Genomic DNA, 20,529 nt, shown 5'->3' on the forward strand with positions numbered 1-20,529 from the left:
CACAACTACTGAAGCCTGCACACCTAGAGCCCGTGCTCTGCAACAAGAGAAGCCACCGCAACGAGAAGCCCGCGCACCACAACAAAGAGTAGCCCCCAATCGCCACAACTAGAGAAAGCCTGTGTGCAGCAACGAAGACCCAGTGCAGCCAAAAATAAATAAGTTAATTAAAAAAGAGAAATTTCTTAAAAAAAAAAAAAAAATCATATGGTACAGAAGTGTTTCTGCCATCCCCTTTCCCTGGCCACTCAAATTTTGGCAATCCAAATCACCAGTTTCTTATGTATACTTCCAGATAGGTGTGTGTGTGTATATATACACACATATATATACATATATATATACACATAACATACATATATGCATGTGTATCCCCCCAGGCTTTTTTTTTTTTTTTTGAGAACAATGGAAGCATATATACTGTTTTGCACCTCACTTTTTTTTTTTCCACTTAATTTATCTTGGAGATTCTTTCATGTTAATAAGTAAAGAACTTGCTTTTCTTTTTGTTAATGCATGACATTTCATTGTATGGATGAATTATATAATTTGGTTGTTTCAAACAGTGCTGTAGTGAAAAATCTTATGTATCATTTGAAACATGTGCTAGGTATAGCTGTAGAATAAATGCCTTGAATTGGAATTGCTGACAGAAAGGATATAGGGATTTCAAAATAGCCACTTATTGAATAAACTATGTTTATTCACCTTTTTGTATAGTAAAATCCTGTGTGCATTTGATTCTGTTTCTGGATTTTCTGTTCTTTCTGTTGATTTGCCTAATTATGTGCCAGTATCACACTGTTTTAGTGTATTTTTATATTGTGTGGTATAAATAAGAATATATAGACTTTTGTGCTAAAGAATGGTGGTTAAGAATATATAGACTTTTGTGCTAAACTGCCTTGCTTTAAATCTTCACTTCCTTAGCTGTGTGATCTTGGGCAAGTTACTTAACATCCCTATAATTCAGTGTCCTTATTTGTAAAATAGAGATGATAATACCTATCTAATAAGGTTGTTATTAGGAGTAAATGAGTAAATTTATATAAAGTGCTTAGAAATAGTGTTTGACATGTAATTAGTGCTTTATAGGTATAAGCTCTTTGTTGTTGCTGCCATCCAGTAGGACTAGTTCATTTCTCTTTATTTTCAGAATATTCCTGGCTATGCCTGCTTGCTTGTTTTTTTATATTAACTTTAAAATCAGTTGGTTTGTCTAGTTAGATTAGGTTATAGGTTGGTAACAACAGCTCCCCACCCCAGTCTTAGTGCATTAACACATCAAAAGTTTGTCACTCACACTACCTGTTCAGTGTAGATCAGTGTGTGTTGGAGGAGGGGGTCTTGGCAGAGGTGGGAGAGGGATTCTGCCTATCTTTTCTCACCCAGAAACCCAGGCTGTTGGTCTTACACCGTCATTCTATGCTGGCGGTTGCGTTGCAGAGGGAAATAGAGAATGGTGAATCAAGTACTAGTGGAAACTTTAAAAACCAGAAGAGATGCTTGGCATCACATCATGTCAAGGGGATGGGGAAGGTGCCGTTTTGTTATGAGCCTGGGAGGGCAGCTAGAAATATTTGATGGAGAGCAGTAATGACTACCTTAAGTTTGTTCTGCTGGTTGCTAAATATTGGGTCATTCTTTGTGTTGTATGCAACACACTAACCCCCTGCCTTAGAGAGAAGACCCAAATTTCTATCTAGTAACTATGTTGAGCTCAAACTGTAGAATCTCTGAGTCTGTCAGATTCAGAGGAGGTTCCTTTAGGCCCAGAGAGCTGTGAATGAAACAGATGTTATCAGCTGGACTATTAGAAGAGCATCCTATTAGTCTCAGGCTCCTTGGTGGTTGTGGGAGGAGAGATATGAAAGGAACTTCCACTTTCAACTCTACATATGTCTATATTATTTGAAAAACAATTTTTTTTTTTACAGTTAGCAGGTGTCGTGTAAAGAGAAATATCTTAAGACAAGCTACCACAAAAGAATCCTCTTATCTCCTATTTACACTAAATTAATGTATAATAAGTGGCACAGTCAGAGCTGGACTGTAATGTAAGACTTACTTCAGCCCACTGTGCTTTCCATTATACCAAGCTGCCTCTCTTAATGCATGAGCTTCTGTGTTATAGCTTTCTTTTTTTTAAAGACTATTTTAATGTTTTATTTATTTATTTATTTTCTTATATTGTTTGGCTGCATCAGGTCTTAGTTGCAGCATGCGGGATCTTCGTTGAGGCGTGCGGGATCTTCCATTGCGTGCGGGTTTCTCTCTAGTTGTGGCCTGCGGGTTTTCTCTCTTTAGTTTTGGTGCGTGGGCTCCAGAGCGTGTGGGCTCTGTAGTTTTGCGGCATGTGGGCTCTCTCGTGGAGGCGCGGGAGCTCAGTAGTTGTGGCGCGGCATGTGGGATCTTAGTTTCCCGACTAGGGATCGAACCCGTGTCCTCTGCATTGGAAGGCAGATTCTCAACCACTGCACCACCAGAGAAGTCCCTAGCTTTCTAACAATAATATAAATGTAGTTTTTTTTGTTATTTGCAATGAATATAGAAAGAGAAAAAGCAGTTTACTTTGAAGAGGATAATTTTGGGGAAAATAATGGAAGTGAAGAATGGTCTAAGGTCTAAGGAGGACCTCAATGAGAGGACAGTCTGTACTAATAGGGAGGGTGATGGTGCATGTTAACTACTTCTAACTTGAAGATCTTTCCTGGAGTATTTTGTTTTATTTATTTTTGATCACTGAGTTTTGAGGGGACAGCTTACAAAGCTAACAGAAGAATGGCCGGCCAAGTGTGAAATGTTTGTTTTTTGTATTATTTGTACAAGTATAAAATGTTTATTACACAGATCTTGCTTCATCTTTAGAAAAAGGGGGAAAAAGCCATATATTTACTACTCGTTTCTTTCATTTCTTTAAGGGGAAAGGAAAAGAATTAATTTTTTCTTATTACAAAAGTGGTATATTTCATTATAAAAAAAAGAACATAAGCAAAAAGTAAAACAAACCCCAAACCCATCTTCCTGTTTGGGGACAACAATCATTAAAGTTCTCGTGTGTAATCTTTTAAACCCTCTTTTCATAGTTTGTGTTGTTAATCAAAAAGTATATAAAACATACATGCAATTTTTGTTAACTGTCTTTTTTTCACTTCATATATTTTGAAACTTTGTAAATCTTAAAGGAGAAAGGGGCTTTTTCTTTTTGGTCCTCTTAGAACTTCTTTTGCATTTATTCTTCCTCACATTATTTAACACCCATACTTTTGTCTTACACTTTTGTTATTCCTGTTTCCTTAGTTAGATAAGTTCTTCATTGAAGGCTTCTGTATTCTTCATTCTTCTGAGCTCATTATTAAGTTTATTTAAGGACAGGATACATTAATGGGACAGATTGTAGGGGAAAACAGCAGAAGACATTTCAGCAATTATTTCACGGTACAGATCAGTCACTAATTCAGTCCAGCATTGTTTAATTTGCTGATATAACCCCAAAACTAAGAAAGTACGACCTTGTATATGTATATTTAAAAACCTTTCCTTTTTTTTTTTTTTTTTTTCGGTACGCAGGCCTCTCACTGTTTTAGCCCCCCCCCCGTTGCGGAGCACAGTCTCTGGACACGCAGGCTCAGCGGCCATGGCTCACGGGCCCAGCCACTCTGCGGCATGTGGGATCTTCCCGGACCGGGGCACGAACCCGTGTCCCCTGCATCTGCAGGCAGACTCTCAACCACTGCGCCACCAGGGAAGCCCAAAACCTTTCCTTTTTTTAAGTTGAAGTAAAATATTCCTGTGATGTTAATTTTTTAACATGACCCTTTGAACAGAGCATACTTAGTCTGAGGCATTAACTCAAAAATGTGGAGGAGGACAGCAGGGTTGTGTTCTATTCCTTTTAAAATGTCATGAGTTGTTTAACTTCTTTCAAGAAGAAGGAAGTGTGGGTTAACTGTCTAGTTTTTTTTAAAATAAATTTATTTATTTATTTTTGGCTGCATTGGGTCTTCGTTGCTGTGCACAGGCTTTCTCTAGTTGTGGCAAGCAGGACCTACTCTTCGTTGTGGTACGTGGGCTTCTCATTGCAGTGGCCTCTCGTGTTGTGGAGCACGGGCTCTAGGTGCGTGGACTTCTGTAGTTGTGGCAGGCGGGCTCAGTAGTTGTGGCTCACAGGCTGTAGAGCGCAGGCTCAGTAGTTGTGGCGCACAGACTTAGTTGCTCCGCGGCATGTGGGATCTTCCTGGACCAGGGTTTGAACTCATGTCGCCTGCATTGGTAGGCAGATTCTTAACCACTGCGCCATCAGGGAAGTCCTACTGTCTAGTTTTTAGGTGGTGATTTATAAAAGGATAGCGCTCCAACAATGTTAACAGCTAATTTGTAAATGTACATATTAATTAGAAATGTGTAGAAATGTAATGGAAGTGAGGTCCCCATTTTTCCTTTTCCTTAAAGAAGCATTATAGTTATTGAGTCTGTTGCAGTATAAATGATCAATAATATCTATTAAATTGCATCAAATGATTTTATCCCAGTGTGCTAAGATTAATTTTTTACTGTCTTTAAATCTTAAAAGGATTTTTTTCTCACAGGTATTCTCCTTAAGGTTAGATACAGAATTTAATCTTAACATTGTGTATCTAGTGTATTTGTGGCTTGTAAAAGAGTTTTAAAAATTGGGCATAAGCAGCTGATAAGTTATAAAAAAACATATAAATCTCAGGAAAGGAAACTTTAGTTAAAATGACAGGAAATGGAGACACTTTTTTTTTTTTTTAATGTTTGGCTGTGTTGGGTCTTTGCTGTGCGCGGGCTTTCTCTAATTGTGGCAAGAGGGGGCTACTGTTCGTTGCGGTGTATCGGTTTCTCATTGTGGTGGCTTCTCTTGTTGCGGAGCACGGGCTCTAGGTGCACGGGCTTCAGTAGTTGTGGCATGCAGGCTCAGTAGTTGTGGCTCTCTGGCTGTAGAGCGCAGGCTCAGTAGTTGTGGCGCACGGGCTTAGTTGCTCCGCGGCATGTGGGATCTTCCTGGACCAGGGCTTGGACCCGTGTCCCCTGCATTGGCAGGCGGATTCTTAACCACTGCGCCACCAGTGAAGTCCCTGGAGACACATTTTGGATAGAAAACAGGGATCACCAAAAACAAAACAGCAGCAGTATGTTGTTTCCAAAGAGAACATCTCAGCGGTGCAGAAAAGACTGAACATAAGCAGGCTTGAGACCGATAATCCTTAGAACGCCCTGCTTACAAGATTGGCCCTTGGCTGGTATCTAGGAACTTTGATTTTGGGAGGGTTTCCACCATTCCCAGAACTGTGAAGAGTGGCTCACTGTGTCTAAACTGTTAGTACAAACAATGTGGTTTAATGCTCAGCACCTACTTTCCTTCTGGGAGTCTGTAATTTTGCTACGTGGTAGGTAGAGGGTGCCTACGTGACCAGCCCCTAAGAAAAACCTTGGGTACCGAACCTGTAAGGAGCTTACCCTGTAAACAGCATTTTACACATGTTGCTAAAACTCATTGCTGGAGGAGTTAAGTGTGTCTTTTGTGACTCCCCTGGGAGAAATCTCTTGGAAGCTTGTACCTGATTTCCTGCAGACTTTTCCCTTTGCTGATTTTGCTTTGTATCTTTTAGCTTCAGTAAATCATTACTTAAGTACAACTGTGTGCTCAGTCGTCGTAGTGAATCATTGAACCTGGGAGTGATCTTGGGGAAGCCCCCCAACACAGCAGTGGATCAGATAAAATTATAACTGGAATCTACCATGCTCATGGTCTTAAGAAGCCTCTACATGGAAGTATTCAATAGGTAGATGTCATTTTTTTGGTTTAAGTTATGTCTAAATAGGGTAGTAGATAGAATAAATGAAACTAAAAGTAGTTTTGGGGTCTATAGGAGAGGGAAGAAAGCTCTTAATCTGTGACTGAGAAACTCTGTTCAAGGTTCTATTTTTGTGAAGCTGGATCTTGGTGTCAGGCTATCTGCTAAGGTTCTGTACTTTATAAAAATGTTATTCTAAAAGGAGAACTTGAGGCAACAAATGTGACTCAAAGCACTATGATGTAGAAAGTACAGGGGTTTTGGAGCTAGACAGATTTGGGTTAGAATTGTGGTTTATTAACTATGTGCATTGTTTGAACTTATTTCCTCATTATAAAATGAGGATAATACCTGCTGTATGGCTGGCTTGATTATTAAACAAGATAATGTATACAAAGCTTCTTCCACTGTCTTGCACAGAATTGTCTTAAAAATTGTTAGTATACTTTTTCTGCTCTTCAAGATATAGAGAGATTGGAGAAATTGAAAGGGGAAAAAGGAGAGAACGTGAAGCTTGTGTTTCTCTTCTCCTTATTGGTTTGATGTGAGGTTGGGTGTGAAGGTTAGTGAGGAGAGAAGAATCATTAAGTTTTAGAAAATGGAATTTTAAATTTATCTCCAAAATCACCCAGGGGAACTTTTCATAGTTTAAGAGCTAAGAATATCATTAAGTACAAAGTCAAGAAGGGGCTAGGGAAGGCATAGAAACTTGATGAATGTTTTTCTGTACCTTTATGGTGATGTTGTCATGAATTAGTTGACACCTGTGTGTTACCAGGTTTCAGTAACTGATTAAATACATCCAACCTCTATTCTCTCATGATGAATACTCCCAGGTAATAATGGGACAATTTGGACTAATTTATAGGCATGATTTCCTATTAGAATTTTTAGAATCAGTGTTTAGAAATAGTGGCATCTTAAAACAGAATTTTACAATTCTGATGTATGTATGTGTTTTTGTTCTTTTTATAACTTTATTTTTTTAATTTATTTTTATTTATTTATTTTTGGCTGTGTTGGGTTTTCGTTGCTGTGTGCGGGCTTTCTCTGGTTGTGGCGAGCAGGGGCTACTCTTAGTTGTGGTGCGCAGGCTTCTTATTGTGGTGGCTTCTCTTGTTGTGGAGCACGGGCTCTAGGCGCCCGGGCTTCAGTAGTTGTGGCACGTGGGCTCAGTAGTTGTGGCTCACGGGCTCTAGAGCGCAGGCTCAGTAGTTGTGGTGCACGGGCTTAGTTGCTCTGCGGCATGTGGGATATTCCTGGACCAGAGCTCAAACCCTTGTCCCCTGTATTGGCAGGCGGATTCTTAACCACTGCGCCACCAGGGAAGCCCTATAACTTTATTTTGAAAGTTAACATTATAGAACAGTTGCAATAAAAAATTAAGAACTCTTTTACTCTTTGCCTTGTTTTCCCAATTGTTAACATTTTGTTTTGTTTATTATGTTCCCTCCCTCTCTTTCTACCTTTTCCTCCTTTGCCTCCTCTGCTTAACCAGGAGTATGTATCAACATCACCTGTAGAATATTAAAAAGAAAAAAGTGTGTTCCTACTGAACCAAGCAGGTGCATTTACTAGGCTAAATCCCACAGCCTTGAAGTATATCTGCTTTAGTGTTCACTTTTCTCAGTATATTATTTTATTATCCCCTGGGTTCCATTATTGCTATTGAGAAGTTAGCTGTCATTATAATTATTCTTCTTGGAGACAGTCTATCATTTCTTTTTGGTGGTTTTGTAAATCTTTTTGTCTTTAGTATTTAGCATTTTCTCTACACAGTAACTACTAGGTATAGATTTCTTATTATTTATCCTGCTGGTAATTCTTTGTGCTTTTTTTTTTTTTTTTTTTTTTGGCCTTGCTCCATAGGTTGAAGGATCTTAGTGCCCCAGCCAGGGATTGAATCCTTGAGCCCTTGGCAGGCCAGGGAATTCCCTCTCTACTCTTTTCTTTTTCAACGTTGTTTAGACATATGTTGGACCTTTTGTTCTATTCTCATGTTGCTTAACCTCTGTTCTGTGTTTTCAGTTGTTGTATCACTGTGCTACATTTTGTGTATTTCTTCAGAGTGCTCTTTACCTGATCTAATCAGCTATTTAATCCATCAAACTTCTAATTTCAGTGATTATATTTTCCATTTCTGCAAGTTCTATTTGATCCTCTTTAAATTGTCTTTTTAAAAACTGTGGTAAAATACACATAATATAAAATTTACCATTTTAACAGTTTAAGTGTACACTTCAGTGGCATTAATTACATTTGCATTGTGTAACTGTCGCCACTATCCATCTTCAGAGTTCTTTTCATCCTGCAAAACTGAAACTCTGTACCTATGGAACAATAACTCATTTACCCTTCCTCCAGTCCCTGGCAACCACCATTCTACATTTTCTCTATGACTTTGGCTACTCTAAGTACTATAAGTGGAATCATACAATATTTGTCCTTTTGTGGTTAGCTTATTTCATTTAACATAATGTCCTTAAGGTTCATCCATGTTGTAGCATGTGTCAGATGATATTTCATTGTAGGCATGTTCCACATTTTGTTTATCCGTTCATCTGTTAATGGACCACTTGGGTTGCCTCCACCTTTTGACTACTGTGAGTGATACTGCTATGAACATCGGTGTACAAATATGTCTTCGAGACCCTGCTTTAATTTCTTGGGGGTATATATCCAGAAGTGGAATTGTTGGATTATATGGTAAATCTATATTTGAGGAAGTGCCATACTGTTTTCCATAGTGGCTGCATCACTTTATGTTCCCCCCAGTACTACACAGGGGTTCCAGTATTACCACATAGTCATCAACATTTATTATTATTATTGTTTTTTTTTGGTGGTAACCATCCTAATGGGTATGAGGTGGTATATCATTGTGGTTTCAGTTTGCACTTACCTAGTGATTAGTTGAGCATCTAATTAGTTGAGCAAAGATGTTGAGCATCTTTGCATGTGCTTATTGGCCATTTATATATCTTCTTTGGAGAAATGTCTATTCAAGTCTTTTGCCCAAAAATAAATCAGGTTTATTTTTTTGTTGTTGAGTTGTTGGTCTTTTTTTTTTTTTTTTTTGCGGTACGCGGGCCTCTCACTGTTGTGGCCTCTCCCATTGCGGAGCACAGGCTCCGGACGCGCAGACTCAGCAGCCATGGCTCACAGGCCCAGCCGCTCCGCGGCATGTGGGATCTTTCCGGACCGGAGCACGAACCCGTGTCCCCTGCATTGGCAGGTGGACTCTCAACCACTGCGCCACCAGGGAAGCCTCTGTTGGTCTTTTTTGATAGTGTCTTTTGTTTCTTCATTTACTATCATCATCCTCTTTTTCTTTAAACATATACAGTACTTTATATATATTGCAGAGTAACCAGTTATTCCAGAGTTTAGCAGCTTAAAACTACCAATATTTATGATCTCACATAATTTCTCAGTGTCAGATATCCAGAAGTTTCTTAGCTCGGTGGTTCTGGCTCAGGGTGTCTTGTGAAGTTTCAGTCAAGCTGCCAGCTGGAGCTGCAATCATCTGAAGGCTTGTATGGGGCTGGAGGATCTGTTTCCAAGATGGCTTATGCATGTGGCTGCTGGTGGGAGGGTTCAGTTCCTTGCCCCATGGGCCCCTCTGCATGGCTGTCTGAATGTCCTCATAGTATGGCAGCTGGCTTTCCCCAGAGCAAGTAATCTTCGAACAGAATGCCATGATTCCTTTTATGACCTAGTCCCCAAGTCACACGACTTTACATCCATCTTACTCTATTTGTTAGAAGTGAGTCCCTAATTCTACTCCAAGGGTAGGGAATTAAGCTCTGCCTCTTGAGGAGAGGACTATCAGTTTGACAAGGAATAGATGAGAACAACTCTAGTACTGTGTTAATGCTAGTAATGAAGTAGTTTTTAACAACAAACTAAAACTCTAGAGAATAATCTTAGATGACAGAAGCAAAGTTTACCTCTTACAGGTTTAATGGGGCCAATACTAGTAGTATTTACATGTGGCTGGCATTGTTCTAGGTGGTTTACACATGTATTGCTTAATTTTCACAGCAACCTAATAATAGAACTAATGATAGAACTCTCTAAGTAACCTAATAAAATGAGCAGCCATTATTTAAATAAGTCAATAAAAGGTGAGATACATAGTGCTATGAGAAGCAATAATAGTGAAATTTTACCTAGTCAGGGAGGTTAGTGCTGATTTAGTTGAGATCTGAAGGATGGAGAGTTATTAAATATACTAGTAGATAGGAGTGGGGAAGAGTGTTTCAGATAGAGGGAACAGAATGTATAAAGACCATGTGGATGGAGAAAGCATGGTAGCATTATTTTCAATGTGTTAAGTATAATTGAAAAGTCTTTGTATACTTGTATTCTTCATTAGATTTTGCTCGATTACTTGGCATAAATATGAAATAGTCTATTAGTTTTATGTATATAGAGTGTCTTAAAAATTTGTTTTTAAGTTATTCTTCTTCTACATATTATCAGAAATTATGTGGTATGTAAAAACATTATTTTCAAGCCTTTGTCAGTAGTTTCTCAAATTCGTTTTTTGTAACCACTAGCTCTTTAAAAGTATTCTGCTTGATATTCATAATTCAATTGTTCACATTTAGATCAGTGAGGTAATTTGAGTAATTTTCTTTTAATATTCTCCCTTTATCTTTAAATTTTTGTCATTTTGATTATAGTGTGTCTTGATGTGTTCTTCTGCACGTTAATCCTGTATGGGACTCTCTGTGCTTCCTGGACTTGTGAGTGTTTCCTTTCCCAGGTTAGGGATGTTTTCAGCTATTATCTCTTCACGTATTTTCTCAGGCCCTTTCTCTCTCCTCCTTCTGGGACCCCTATAATGTGAATATTAGTGCACTTGATGTTATCGCAGAGGTCTCTTAAACTGTCCTCATTTCTTTTCATTCTTTTTTTTGCGGTGGTGATTTCAACTACTCTGTCTTCTAGTTCACTGATCCGTCTTGGCTGCTCTCCTTTTTATGGTATTTTGAGTTACATTTGTCATGTTGAAATGCCCCAGGAACACTTTGGCCATATCCTGGGTTACTCCCATGGCACCACTGCAATACCTCCAGACACAAAGCCTGAGGCTTCGGGCACCCCTGCCTGGCCACGGGCTTGGCAATCTCCTTCTTCCACGTAATTTTCCTAGTAAACTTCCTTTGCTTTAAATTATATTTTTAGGAAACTGTTAAAGAAGATTGATTTTACATTTCTAAATTCATGCTCAGTTTATATAACAATTCTTGGAAGAGATTATATTTGAAACATTGGAAACAGTATTTTTTCAAGAAACAGATTTGGTTCTGTCTTGCAGGGCCCCTACTGACTTCAAAATTATGAAATTAAAAAAAAAATGTTAACATTGCTTTGACCATGGAAAAAATCTGCTTTTCAGGTAAGAGTTTTAGTGAATTTGTCATGCTCAAATACTTAAAAGTTCAGTTTAGTAACCAAAATGTTCCTCACTAGTCCACTAGGGGAGACTCCAGTACTTAGGAAGAAAATTCTTAGGAAGAAAATACAGTTGCTACTATAGTTTATCTCTTGCTTAATAAAATTATTACTTTTCTGCTTGCTTACATTAAAAAAAAAGTATACTTTTTTGGACTGGTTTGGGTTATTAATTTGACAATATTCATCTGTGGAAGAATTTACAGCATTTTTTTCAGCTTTATTAAGGTATAATTGACAAATGGTAATTGTGCATATTTAATTAAGGCATCAAGTTGTATGTTTGTTATGTTTTGATATATGTTGATGATACAACAGGCATGATGTTTTGATGTGTATACATTGTGAAATGAACACCACAGTCAAGCGAATTAACATATCCATCACCTCACAAAGTTATCATTTACTTTTTTTTTTAATGTTGAGAACACTTAAGACCTACTGTCTCAGCAAATTTCAAGTATAAAAATACATTATTATTATTTTTAGCTTTGAGGCATTTTATTATAAAAAGCTGGTACTCATATACATAAATGAGTAAGAACTTAAATGCTGCTTCCCGTTTTGTCATTTTGGGCTCAAACCCACCTCTGTAATAGCCACCACTGAAGGCAGATTTTGGTAGACTTTGAAAAACTTGTTTTACTTGAGGCTCCATATGCTTCATCCTTGCAAAGCGTAATGGCCTGCAAATCCTGCAGCAGCATATGGTTCCCGCTCAGCTCCTCTGCTTCCACTGGGAGTGTGGTTCATCCCACCCCACCAACTCTATGCCTCTACCACAAAGCGATGCTGCCACCACCAGCATGTGCAAAACATTATTTTTAACTCCAGTCACCATGCTGTACATTAGACCTCCAGAATTTATTCACCTTGCATCACTGAAACTTTGTACCCTTTGACCAACATCTCCCAGATTCAAGAAAGCAATTTAGGCTCTTGTGCTTACTAGGAAAAGGTTATCACACTTAATGTTTCAAAAAATACTTCAGTTAGCCAAAAATATATTCTTTATTTATTTTTTCTAAGCCCTTTTTTGATTTTGTCTATGATATGATTGAATGAATTTTCTGCATATCATGGATTTCATTCCTGTATGCCTTGAACATAGATTCTTAAAGTGACTTTGTCAGATTTAACTCATCAATTCATCTGATTTCTGCTATTTATAAGTACAACAGATGGGTGAAATCATGTGCCATCATGATAGCATGCTTTGAAAAATGTTTCCATTTTTCAGACAGTCTGGGATAAGAGCAAGTATATATATTTGTCCATTGAAAATAAAGGTGGTATAGGAATTACTGACAGTTTGTTTTAATCTGAGCTTGGGTGATGATTTTATAGGATATTATGGTGATAACAGTGTTGGGTAGAAGGACTGTGTTTGACTTTCTCATATTGTGTTGTTTTTTTTTTTTAATCTCTATCTCCCTAGCAAAATAGGGAAAGAGCTAGAGAGTGTTGGGATAATCAGGCCTTTTAGTTATGCATCTGGTTAGATTGACTAGCATGACCTAGATACCAGCTATGTATACCTATGGTAGAACGAGAGCCAGAGTATTCCTATGAACCATTTTTCGTAACTAGTTCTGTAACTGCTGAGTATGGTTAAGTTCCCTGCTATGTACAATGATTAATCAATAAATGAAATGTGACTGGTTCATGTTTTGTTGTATTTTGACTAGAGGAAAGAGGAAAGGCAAAATGTCACAGTGTCACTGTTAGACTCTCTTGCTTTTAATACTTTTTTGTTTGTTTGCAATGTGTTTTTTTAAAGTAAACAAAACAAAAGAAAGACCATTGATAGTGTTTTTGCTTAGGCCCAAACTTAATTTTTATATGACAGGCTCCAACTGATTGTCATTTTCTTCTCTGACTTCAACTGAGGGAGTAATTAATTCTTCCATCTTTCATATAACACTATATAAACTGTTTCTTGGTAGTTTTGGGAAAACTCTTGGGTTTTAAAAAAATTTTTATTAAGTAGAGATTACTTAAATGTTGTGGGAATATGTGTATATAGTTAAAATGATTTCATACAGGAAGATTGTCATATCACGTAACACCTAATATTTTAATATACAAGAGTTGGAAAAGTATTCAGCATTATCTGAATTTGAAAATTAAGTGCAGTGGTCTCTTATGTTATAGCTGGCAGAAATCAGTGTTTACTCTTTCAAGTATGGTTTTATAATACTGATCCTTCGTGATATAATACAAGTATAAAGTCCTGGGAAGGTCGTTAGGTCTAGTGTTGATCTGTGAAAGATTTCATTACTATTGTCATGCTGGGTTTTCTCTTCTGAAGATGACCTTCTTCACATGGCCTTCATGTCAGTTGAGAGGAGCAGTGTTTTCAGGAGAACTGGGAGTAACTTCCTGTCTAACTTGGGGATTAGCTGTGGTTAGCGTAGATAACAGGAAGTGACTGAACAGCTGCTTCCACTTTTCCCTTCCCAACCTTCTCACCAACCCCATTACCAGGGCTAGGACTTTAAATTCTGGCTATACTGGAGCATATCTTAGAATATTCTTCGTAATTGCTGTCTTTGGTGACAAAATTTCTGATAACAATGTCCTTGGCAAACAACCTCATAATTAGTAAAGGTATTACCACACTTGGCTGTTTTACCCTACCTGAATGAACTAGTGAATGTAGCTAACAACTTGCTAGTGACTCTTACAAGAGTAAGAGAACTAGTTAATATGATTCAACAGTAAGGGAACATTTAAGAAGGGAACGTAAAAGTTCTTGTGCTCTGAGAAATTCCTGAAAAACCTTATTAAACTATCCCAGGACATGAATAATGTCATATTTTTACCAGTAGTGTTCCACATCTTGAAAATGCAGAATTGAACTGGGAAGTTTATGTAATTCCAGCATCAATATTAGTATCAAATTTTAAAATGTTATTAAAATTAATAGAAAGTTAACACAATATAATTCAAGATTGAAGTTAACACATTAATATAATAAATGAAAAGTTAACACACTAATATAGTGTTAACACATTAAATAGTTCAAGATTTAAGAGGTGTACATTTAATTATCCTGTATCTCTCTCCCTTTAGCCATCCGGTTCTCTTCTCCAGAGGCAATATTTCCAGTTTAAATACACTTTGAACATTTATTATGTAAAGAACTTCTTTGGTATGTGTGAATAAGTAAAGTTGATAGCATGGATTTTAGAGTCAGATGTTTAAACTTTTCATTTACAGTTGTTCCTCAGTATCTGCAGGATATTGATTCTAGGGCCCTCTGCGGATGCCAAAATCTGAGGATGTTCAAGTCTCCTTTAAAATGGTGTAATATTTGCATATAACCTACACATGTCCTCTGTATACTTTAAATCATCTTGTGATTACTTATAATGCCTAATACAATGTAGATGCTATGTAAATAGTTGTAAATACTGTGTACAGTATTTTCGCCCTAAGAATCTTTGCTGCAAAGAATTATGCTGGAAGCAGTTTCACTGCACAACTACTTGACCATAAGACAATTTTGCCTTAAAAGATAAAATAACAAAAGTAAAAGAGAGACTTTAAAAAGGACCTAATGAAACATGAAAAATTGAAAACAAAAATTTAAAAAGATCCTATTATGAAAAATGAAAGTACAAAAAATACTTGAATATATTTAAAGTGTTTGGAGATTCATGGTTATAGTTGTATTCGGCTGTATTGGGAATAAAGCGATACTTCTTTCTCAAAGTCGAACACTGAGGATTCAGGATCTAATGCTGGATATCAGTTCTTTACAGTATAAAAAAAATTGCTGTTAAGTGTCTTCAGCTCTCCCTAGAAGTAAAATGGAAAAGGGATGCTGCTATTTCTTATCAATATATGTAATGTATATAACTGGTAGTACACATCTCGACTACATTTAAGTGTTCCATCACATGCCCAGTCCGTATATTTCATCATATCATCTAAGCCAGATTCAGTGCTAAATATCAAAATTCTGTCTACATCATGTTCTTCACTATTGAATAGCAAAAAATGTTCACCATTTTCAAGAAACTTATACTCATCAAGAATCACGTGGACTTCCCTGGTGGTGCAGTGGTTAAGAATCCGCCTGCCAATGTGGGGGACACGGGTTCGATCCCTGGTCCGGGAAGATCCCACATGCCGCAGAGCAACTAAGCCCATGCGCCACAACTGCTGAGCTCACGTGCCACAACTACTGAAGCCTGAGCGCCTAGAGCCCTTGCTCCACAACAAGAGAGGCCACTGCAATGAGAAGCCTGCTCACCGCAACAAAGAGTAGCCCCTGCTCGCTGCAGCTAGAGAAAGCCCGCATGCAGCAACGAAGACCCAATGCAGCAAAAAAGAAAAAAAAAAATCATGTAACCATTTCTTTTTGGGGGGATAGGAGGAGCTTGAGTCTTCTTTTGCCTCCAGCTTCTTATGTCGAGTGATAAAATTGGTAAAGGTGGCATTAGAGAACAAGCTGTTGTATCTGAATTAGCTAAAGAATCAATAATTAATGCTCTTGAAGGCTTGTGAATTATTAACTGCCTCTTTTGTGTTTGCTATAGCTTGGTAAACTTTTGGTTTTGTTGGGTGGGAAGGACGACTGTGCCCCCCAAAAGATTTGCAAAAACTGATAGGTTATAGGCTTCCCTGGTGACGCAGTGGTTGAGAGTCTGCCTGCCGATGCAGGGGACACAGGTTCGTGCCCCGGTCCGGGAAGATCCCACATGCCGCGGAGCGGCTGGTCCCGTGGGCCATGGCCGCTGAGCCTGCGCTTCCGGAGCCTGTGCTCCGCAATGGGAGAGGGGAGAGGCCGCAGCAGTGAGAGGCCCGCGTACGGCAAAAACAAAACAAAACAAAGAAAAACTGATAGGTTATCATTTTCTAGTGTAATGATACCTAAACTGTTGATCAGTTATTTTATCTTTTATGCAAAACGGTCTTATGGCCAATCCGTTGTTTGGCAAAACTGCTTGTGGCTAAGTGTCTCATGGTGAAAATACCTAGATCCTGTAAATGCGGTATAAATGCTATGTAGATAGATGCTGGCGTGCTGCTAATTGAAGTTTTGCTTTTTGGAGCTGTCTGGGTTTTTTTTTCTTCCCCTGATTATTTTCCATCTGTGGTTGGTTGAATCTGCCAGTGTGGAACCCACGGATATGGTGGGCCAACTACATTTAATAGTTGCGCTTTTTTGGTACTGGGAATATGGCATTGAACAAATGAAACCACCTACCTTCATGGAGATTATTTTGTAGTGGGTAGAGACAGGCTCTTTTTTTTTAATTTACTGTATCTTGTGGTGAGTTCTGAGAGTAATATAAAGCTGGGTAAATTAGAGTGATAGGGGAAATGCTGTTTTGGATTGGGTGGTCAGAGAAAGCCTCTGGTAGGGTGACATTTCAGTTGAGAATTGAATGATCTGAAGGAGTGAGACTTAGGACTTTCAGGAGAAAAAAATATTCCAGGAAGAGGACCATCAAAGGCAAAATTCTGGAGAATATTTGTAAAGCAGAGGTTTTTATCCTTCCAGAATGGCAGAGAAGGCTGGACTGGATAGAGAGGACTGGCTCAGGAGGTGAATGCTAGGAGATAATACATACAGGGAGAAAGAAGGTAAAAGTTGTGTGTAGGATGGGGATCTATTGGTGTAGGGGGGTTATATTTTAAAGGGTTCAGTCTGTCCACTTTGTGGAGAATAAACTCTTGGGGGCCAGAGGTGAAAGCAGAGAAACTAGTTATGAGTCTAAAATAGCCATAGGATATGCAGCAGTGTACTGGATACAAAGGGCTTTATTAAACTTAGTTTGGTGTCGGGCTTCCCTGGTGGCGCAGTGGTTGAGAGTCCGCCTGCCGATGCGGGAGACACGGGTTCGTGCCCCGGTCCGGGAGGATCCCACATGCCGTGGAGCGGCTGGGCCCGTGAGCCATGGCCGCTGAGCCTGCGCGTCCGGAGCCTGTGCTCCGCAACAGGAGAGGCCACAACAGTGAGAGGTCCGTGTACCGCAAAAAAAAAAAAAAAGTGTCACCAGTCAGCTTGATTGTGTGTGTGTGTTTTTTCTCCATCCATATTGATTTTAGGAGTAGGAGAATAGAGAATTTAATTTAATCAAGCTTGTGATTTTGCGAAGTGAGTGTATCCAAGTGAGAGGGGAGTGAGTGATTATGTTTATGGATCATGGAACTTAAACTGGGTAAAGAGAGAAGAGGGGACTTCAAGGGGTGATGGACAATGAAAAAATAGTTGAGTCGGTAGGTTTGAGGTCCTGAGGGGATCAAATTATGATAAGAGTTCATGTACTGGAAGGAATGAGTTAGTAAGATAGAATATATATTCAAAATGGGTTGCGTGAAATTTATTGAGAAGGGTGCATTGCAGTGTGTGGCTGAGGTAAGGTTAAATTTAGTTCTCTGATCTTCACAGCAACCCTATAATGTAGGTAGTGTAAGCATCATTGTTCATGTTTTATAGATGAACAGACTGTAGCTCAGAGAGGTTGGACAATTTCCCCAAGGTCACAAAGCTAGTAAGATGGCTACCTAGGACTCAAACTCCATTACTCTCTCAGTACTCACTCCTCTACTATACTGTATCAAGTTTCTGAAAGATGGTGACTTGTTATCTTTTCTTTGAACCTAAATGGCAGTCTCAAGTCAAGACTTTGAGAAATACACATGAAAAAAATTGTTTTCCTCTTCAGGAATCTTCAGAGACTAACATAGCGATGAGGGTGATGTTAGAGGGGTTCATTGCTACTGTTATTACCTAACTGATCTTACTGAACACACACACACGCGCACACACACACACACACACACACACACACACATTAGATGCTTAAATAAGAGTTTTTTGTTTAAACTTCCTTTTGTAAGGAGGCTTAGGGTGGGTGGGGGACAGGACAAGTAGGAATGTACTATTGTTTCAGCAGCATGCCTGGACAGACAGCTGTGCTGTTAGAATGTGTCTGCCCAAATTCATGTGCATTCTTTATGGTGGCAGTTTGCACCATGGCAAGTCTCTAGGAAAGGATAGTGGGCTACTGGATGGTGTCCATTTGGGATATGATTCTCCTCTCTCCCCCAGTAAGATAGTAATTATCATACTTTTTCTTTGTGGTTTTGAACATTTTGCTTTGTGATAGGAGGCAGACTTTGAAGAGTTCTTTAATTGTGAAGGAAGAATGAGTGAATTATAATTAAGTATAGTATGAACTAATGTGTTTACATTTTTGTAAAATGTTCGCCAGAGTAGAAAAAATAGGGTGCCTAAATTGCAGTTGTTTTTTCTTCTCTTTTTTTAAAATTGTTTTTAATTGTGGTAAAATACATACAACATAGAATTTACCATCTTATCAGGTAATGTTTTAATATGCTCTAGTTTTATTTTGTTAATATAATATTCTGTTTAAAATTAGTAGTTCCCTGTGGATGCCTGTTACGAATTTTGGTCAGAGGAATTCCTCTACATTACCACTCTTCTATCTTCTACCTGCTACTGATATGGAAACTGTACCCCATTAGAGTGGAGTCTGGTGACAGAACAAGAAAAGTAGTAGACTTTAGCTGCTGATGTTCATACAGTATCTTTGAAACATGGGTCATATCAGCTCCTTCCTTCTTTTCCCCTTGAAGCCTTTATGCCAGCTCCTCAGAGAGATTGTATAGGAAAGCCTGAATCAGAGTGTATTGATCTTGATCAGAGTGTATCTGATCTTGTCATTTCCTTAATAGCTTTCATTGATTTCTTACCATCTTCAGGATGAGGTCTAAACTCCTTAGCAGAGCATCCAAGGCTTTCATAATCTGGTGCCTGCCTAGTCTCAGGCATGTTGTTCTCTAAACATGGTCTGTGCCTGACAAGTAGTAGGTAGTCTAGGAATATTTCTTGAAAGAATGAAAAAAAATACATATATGTATATATATGTATGTATCACAGTTGTACTTTTTTACATGCTAACATGCTGACTTTTATTCCACAGCTAACTCTTGGCTTTCCTTTAAGACTCAGGCCAAGAATCCTCTTTTAAGGGGCCTTCTCTGCTTTTGGCTATACTAGTTGGCACTCTTGCTCTATGATACCAAAACATTCAGGCCACATCTCTGTATGTAACCATGATAATTACTTTTTTATTTCTCCCACTAGTATGTGAGGTTCTTGAGGGCCAGGGATCATGTCTTATTTACCTCGGTACTCCCTAGCTCTTGGCCTATTCTTCAAAGATACTTTCTGTTACAGAAAGCTTTTAAGATAGCTGAACCTCTTGTTTCCTAATATTTACATTATGTAGCATTATATATTGAATATTCCTGGCTTTTAAATTTCACTTCTTCGCCTTCCCAAAGTGAAAATTGCTTCGACACTTGACTTGTGAAATAACCGGTATTCCAGTGAATATGTTTCGTAAATCAAAATCAGTATAACATGATTGCTTATTATGGGATTGGGATGTTAGGTAGGAAGATTAGAATTGCAGACTTCATCTTCATGTGGAGGAATTATCTGAGCTCTTTAAATAATTGAACAAGATTATGTAAGTCTTACCCTTCTAGATCGTACATCTGAGTTTGCACATTTTAAATTGGTGATTCATTAAATTGCTCCTACTTAAGATGTAACTATTGTTAATGCATTTGTGTTTCCTAATTTCCACTCTCTTTGTCAATCTTGCTTTCCTTCCTATTCTTGACGTCAAAAGTTGTGTCATCTGGGTATTCCTTAGAATTAATGACTTAGTCAGTGGGTGATACATGTTCTTACAAGAAGGCTTTATGATAGACGTTCTTCCTTTTTAGAGTCCAGAATCTTAATCATTTTACTGTCAGTTTTTACTCTCTCTGTTACTAAATTTAGTTGTGAAATTATTAGGTGAAACAATATTCAAGGAGAGTATAAGCATACTAAAAATGTCTTGGATTTTTTGGCATGAATCTAGGTACCATAAATACTTATTATATAAACAGCAACTGTGTGAAAACCTGAATTTATTTAGATTTACTTAAATTTATTTATTTATTTTTGGCTGCATTGGGTCTTCGTTGCTGCACGCAGGTTTTCTCTAGTTGCGGCGAGCGGGGGCTACTCTTCGTTGTGATGCACAGGCTTCTCATTGCGGTGGCTTCTCTTGTTGTGCAGCATGGGCTCTAGGCGCATGGGCTTCAGTAGTTGTGGTTCGCGGGCTCAGTAGTTGTGGCTCGCGGGCTCTAGAGCTCAGGCTCAGTAGTTGTGGTGCACAGGCTTAGTTGCTCCATGGCATGTGGGATG

At 38.4% G+C, this 20,529-nt stretch overlaps 1 protein-coding gene across 5 annotated transcripts in view; it reads left to right on the plus strand.

Moving 5' to 3' along the window:
* The window catches only part of ABL2 (ABL proto-oncogene 2, non-receptor tyrosine kinase), a 102,428-nt gene that overhangs the window by 15,529 nt on the left and 66,370 nt on the right, over positions 1-20,529 (plus strand). Inside the window, exon 1 of one of the 5 annotated variants that reach the window (XM_029227473.1) lies at positions 10,514-11,226. The exons of the other annotated variants lie outside the window; for them this stretch is intronic. Within the exon in view, the coding sequence (XP_029083306.1) occupies positions 11,205-11,226 (22 nt within the window). The 5' untranslated portion in view covers positions 10,514-11,204. Of the gene's footprint in view, positions 1-10,513; positions 11,227-20,529 lie in introns of those variants that run through there. 5 annotated transcript variants of the gene reach the window in all.

Source organism: Monodon monoceros, unplaced genomic scaffold (genome assembly GCF_005190385.1).
Source record: "Monodon monoceros isolate NGI ecotype Baffin Bay Population unplaced genomic scaffold, NGI_Narwhal_1 Super_Scaffold_18, whole genome shotgun sequence".
Taxonomy (NCBI): domain Eukaryota; kingdom Metazoa; phylum Chordata; class Mammalia; order Artiodactyla; family Monodontidae; genus Monodon; species Monodon monoceros.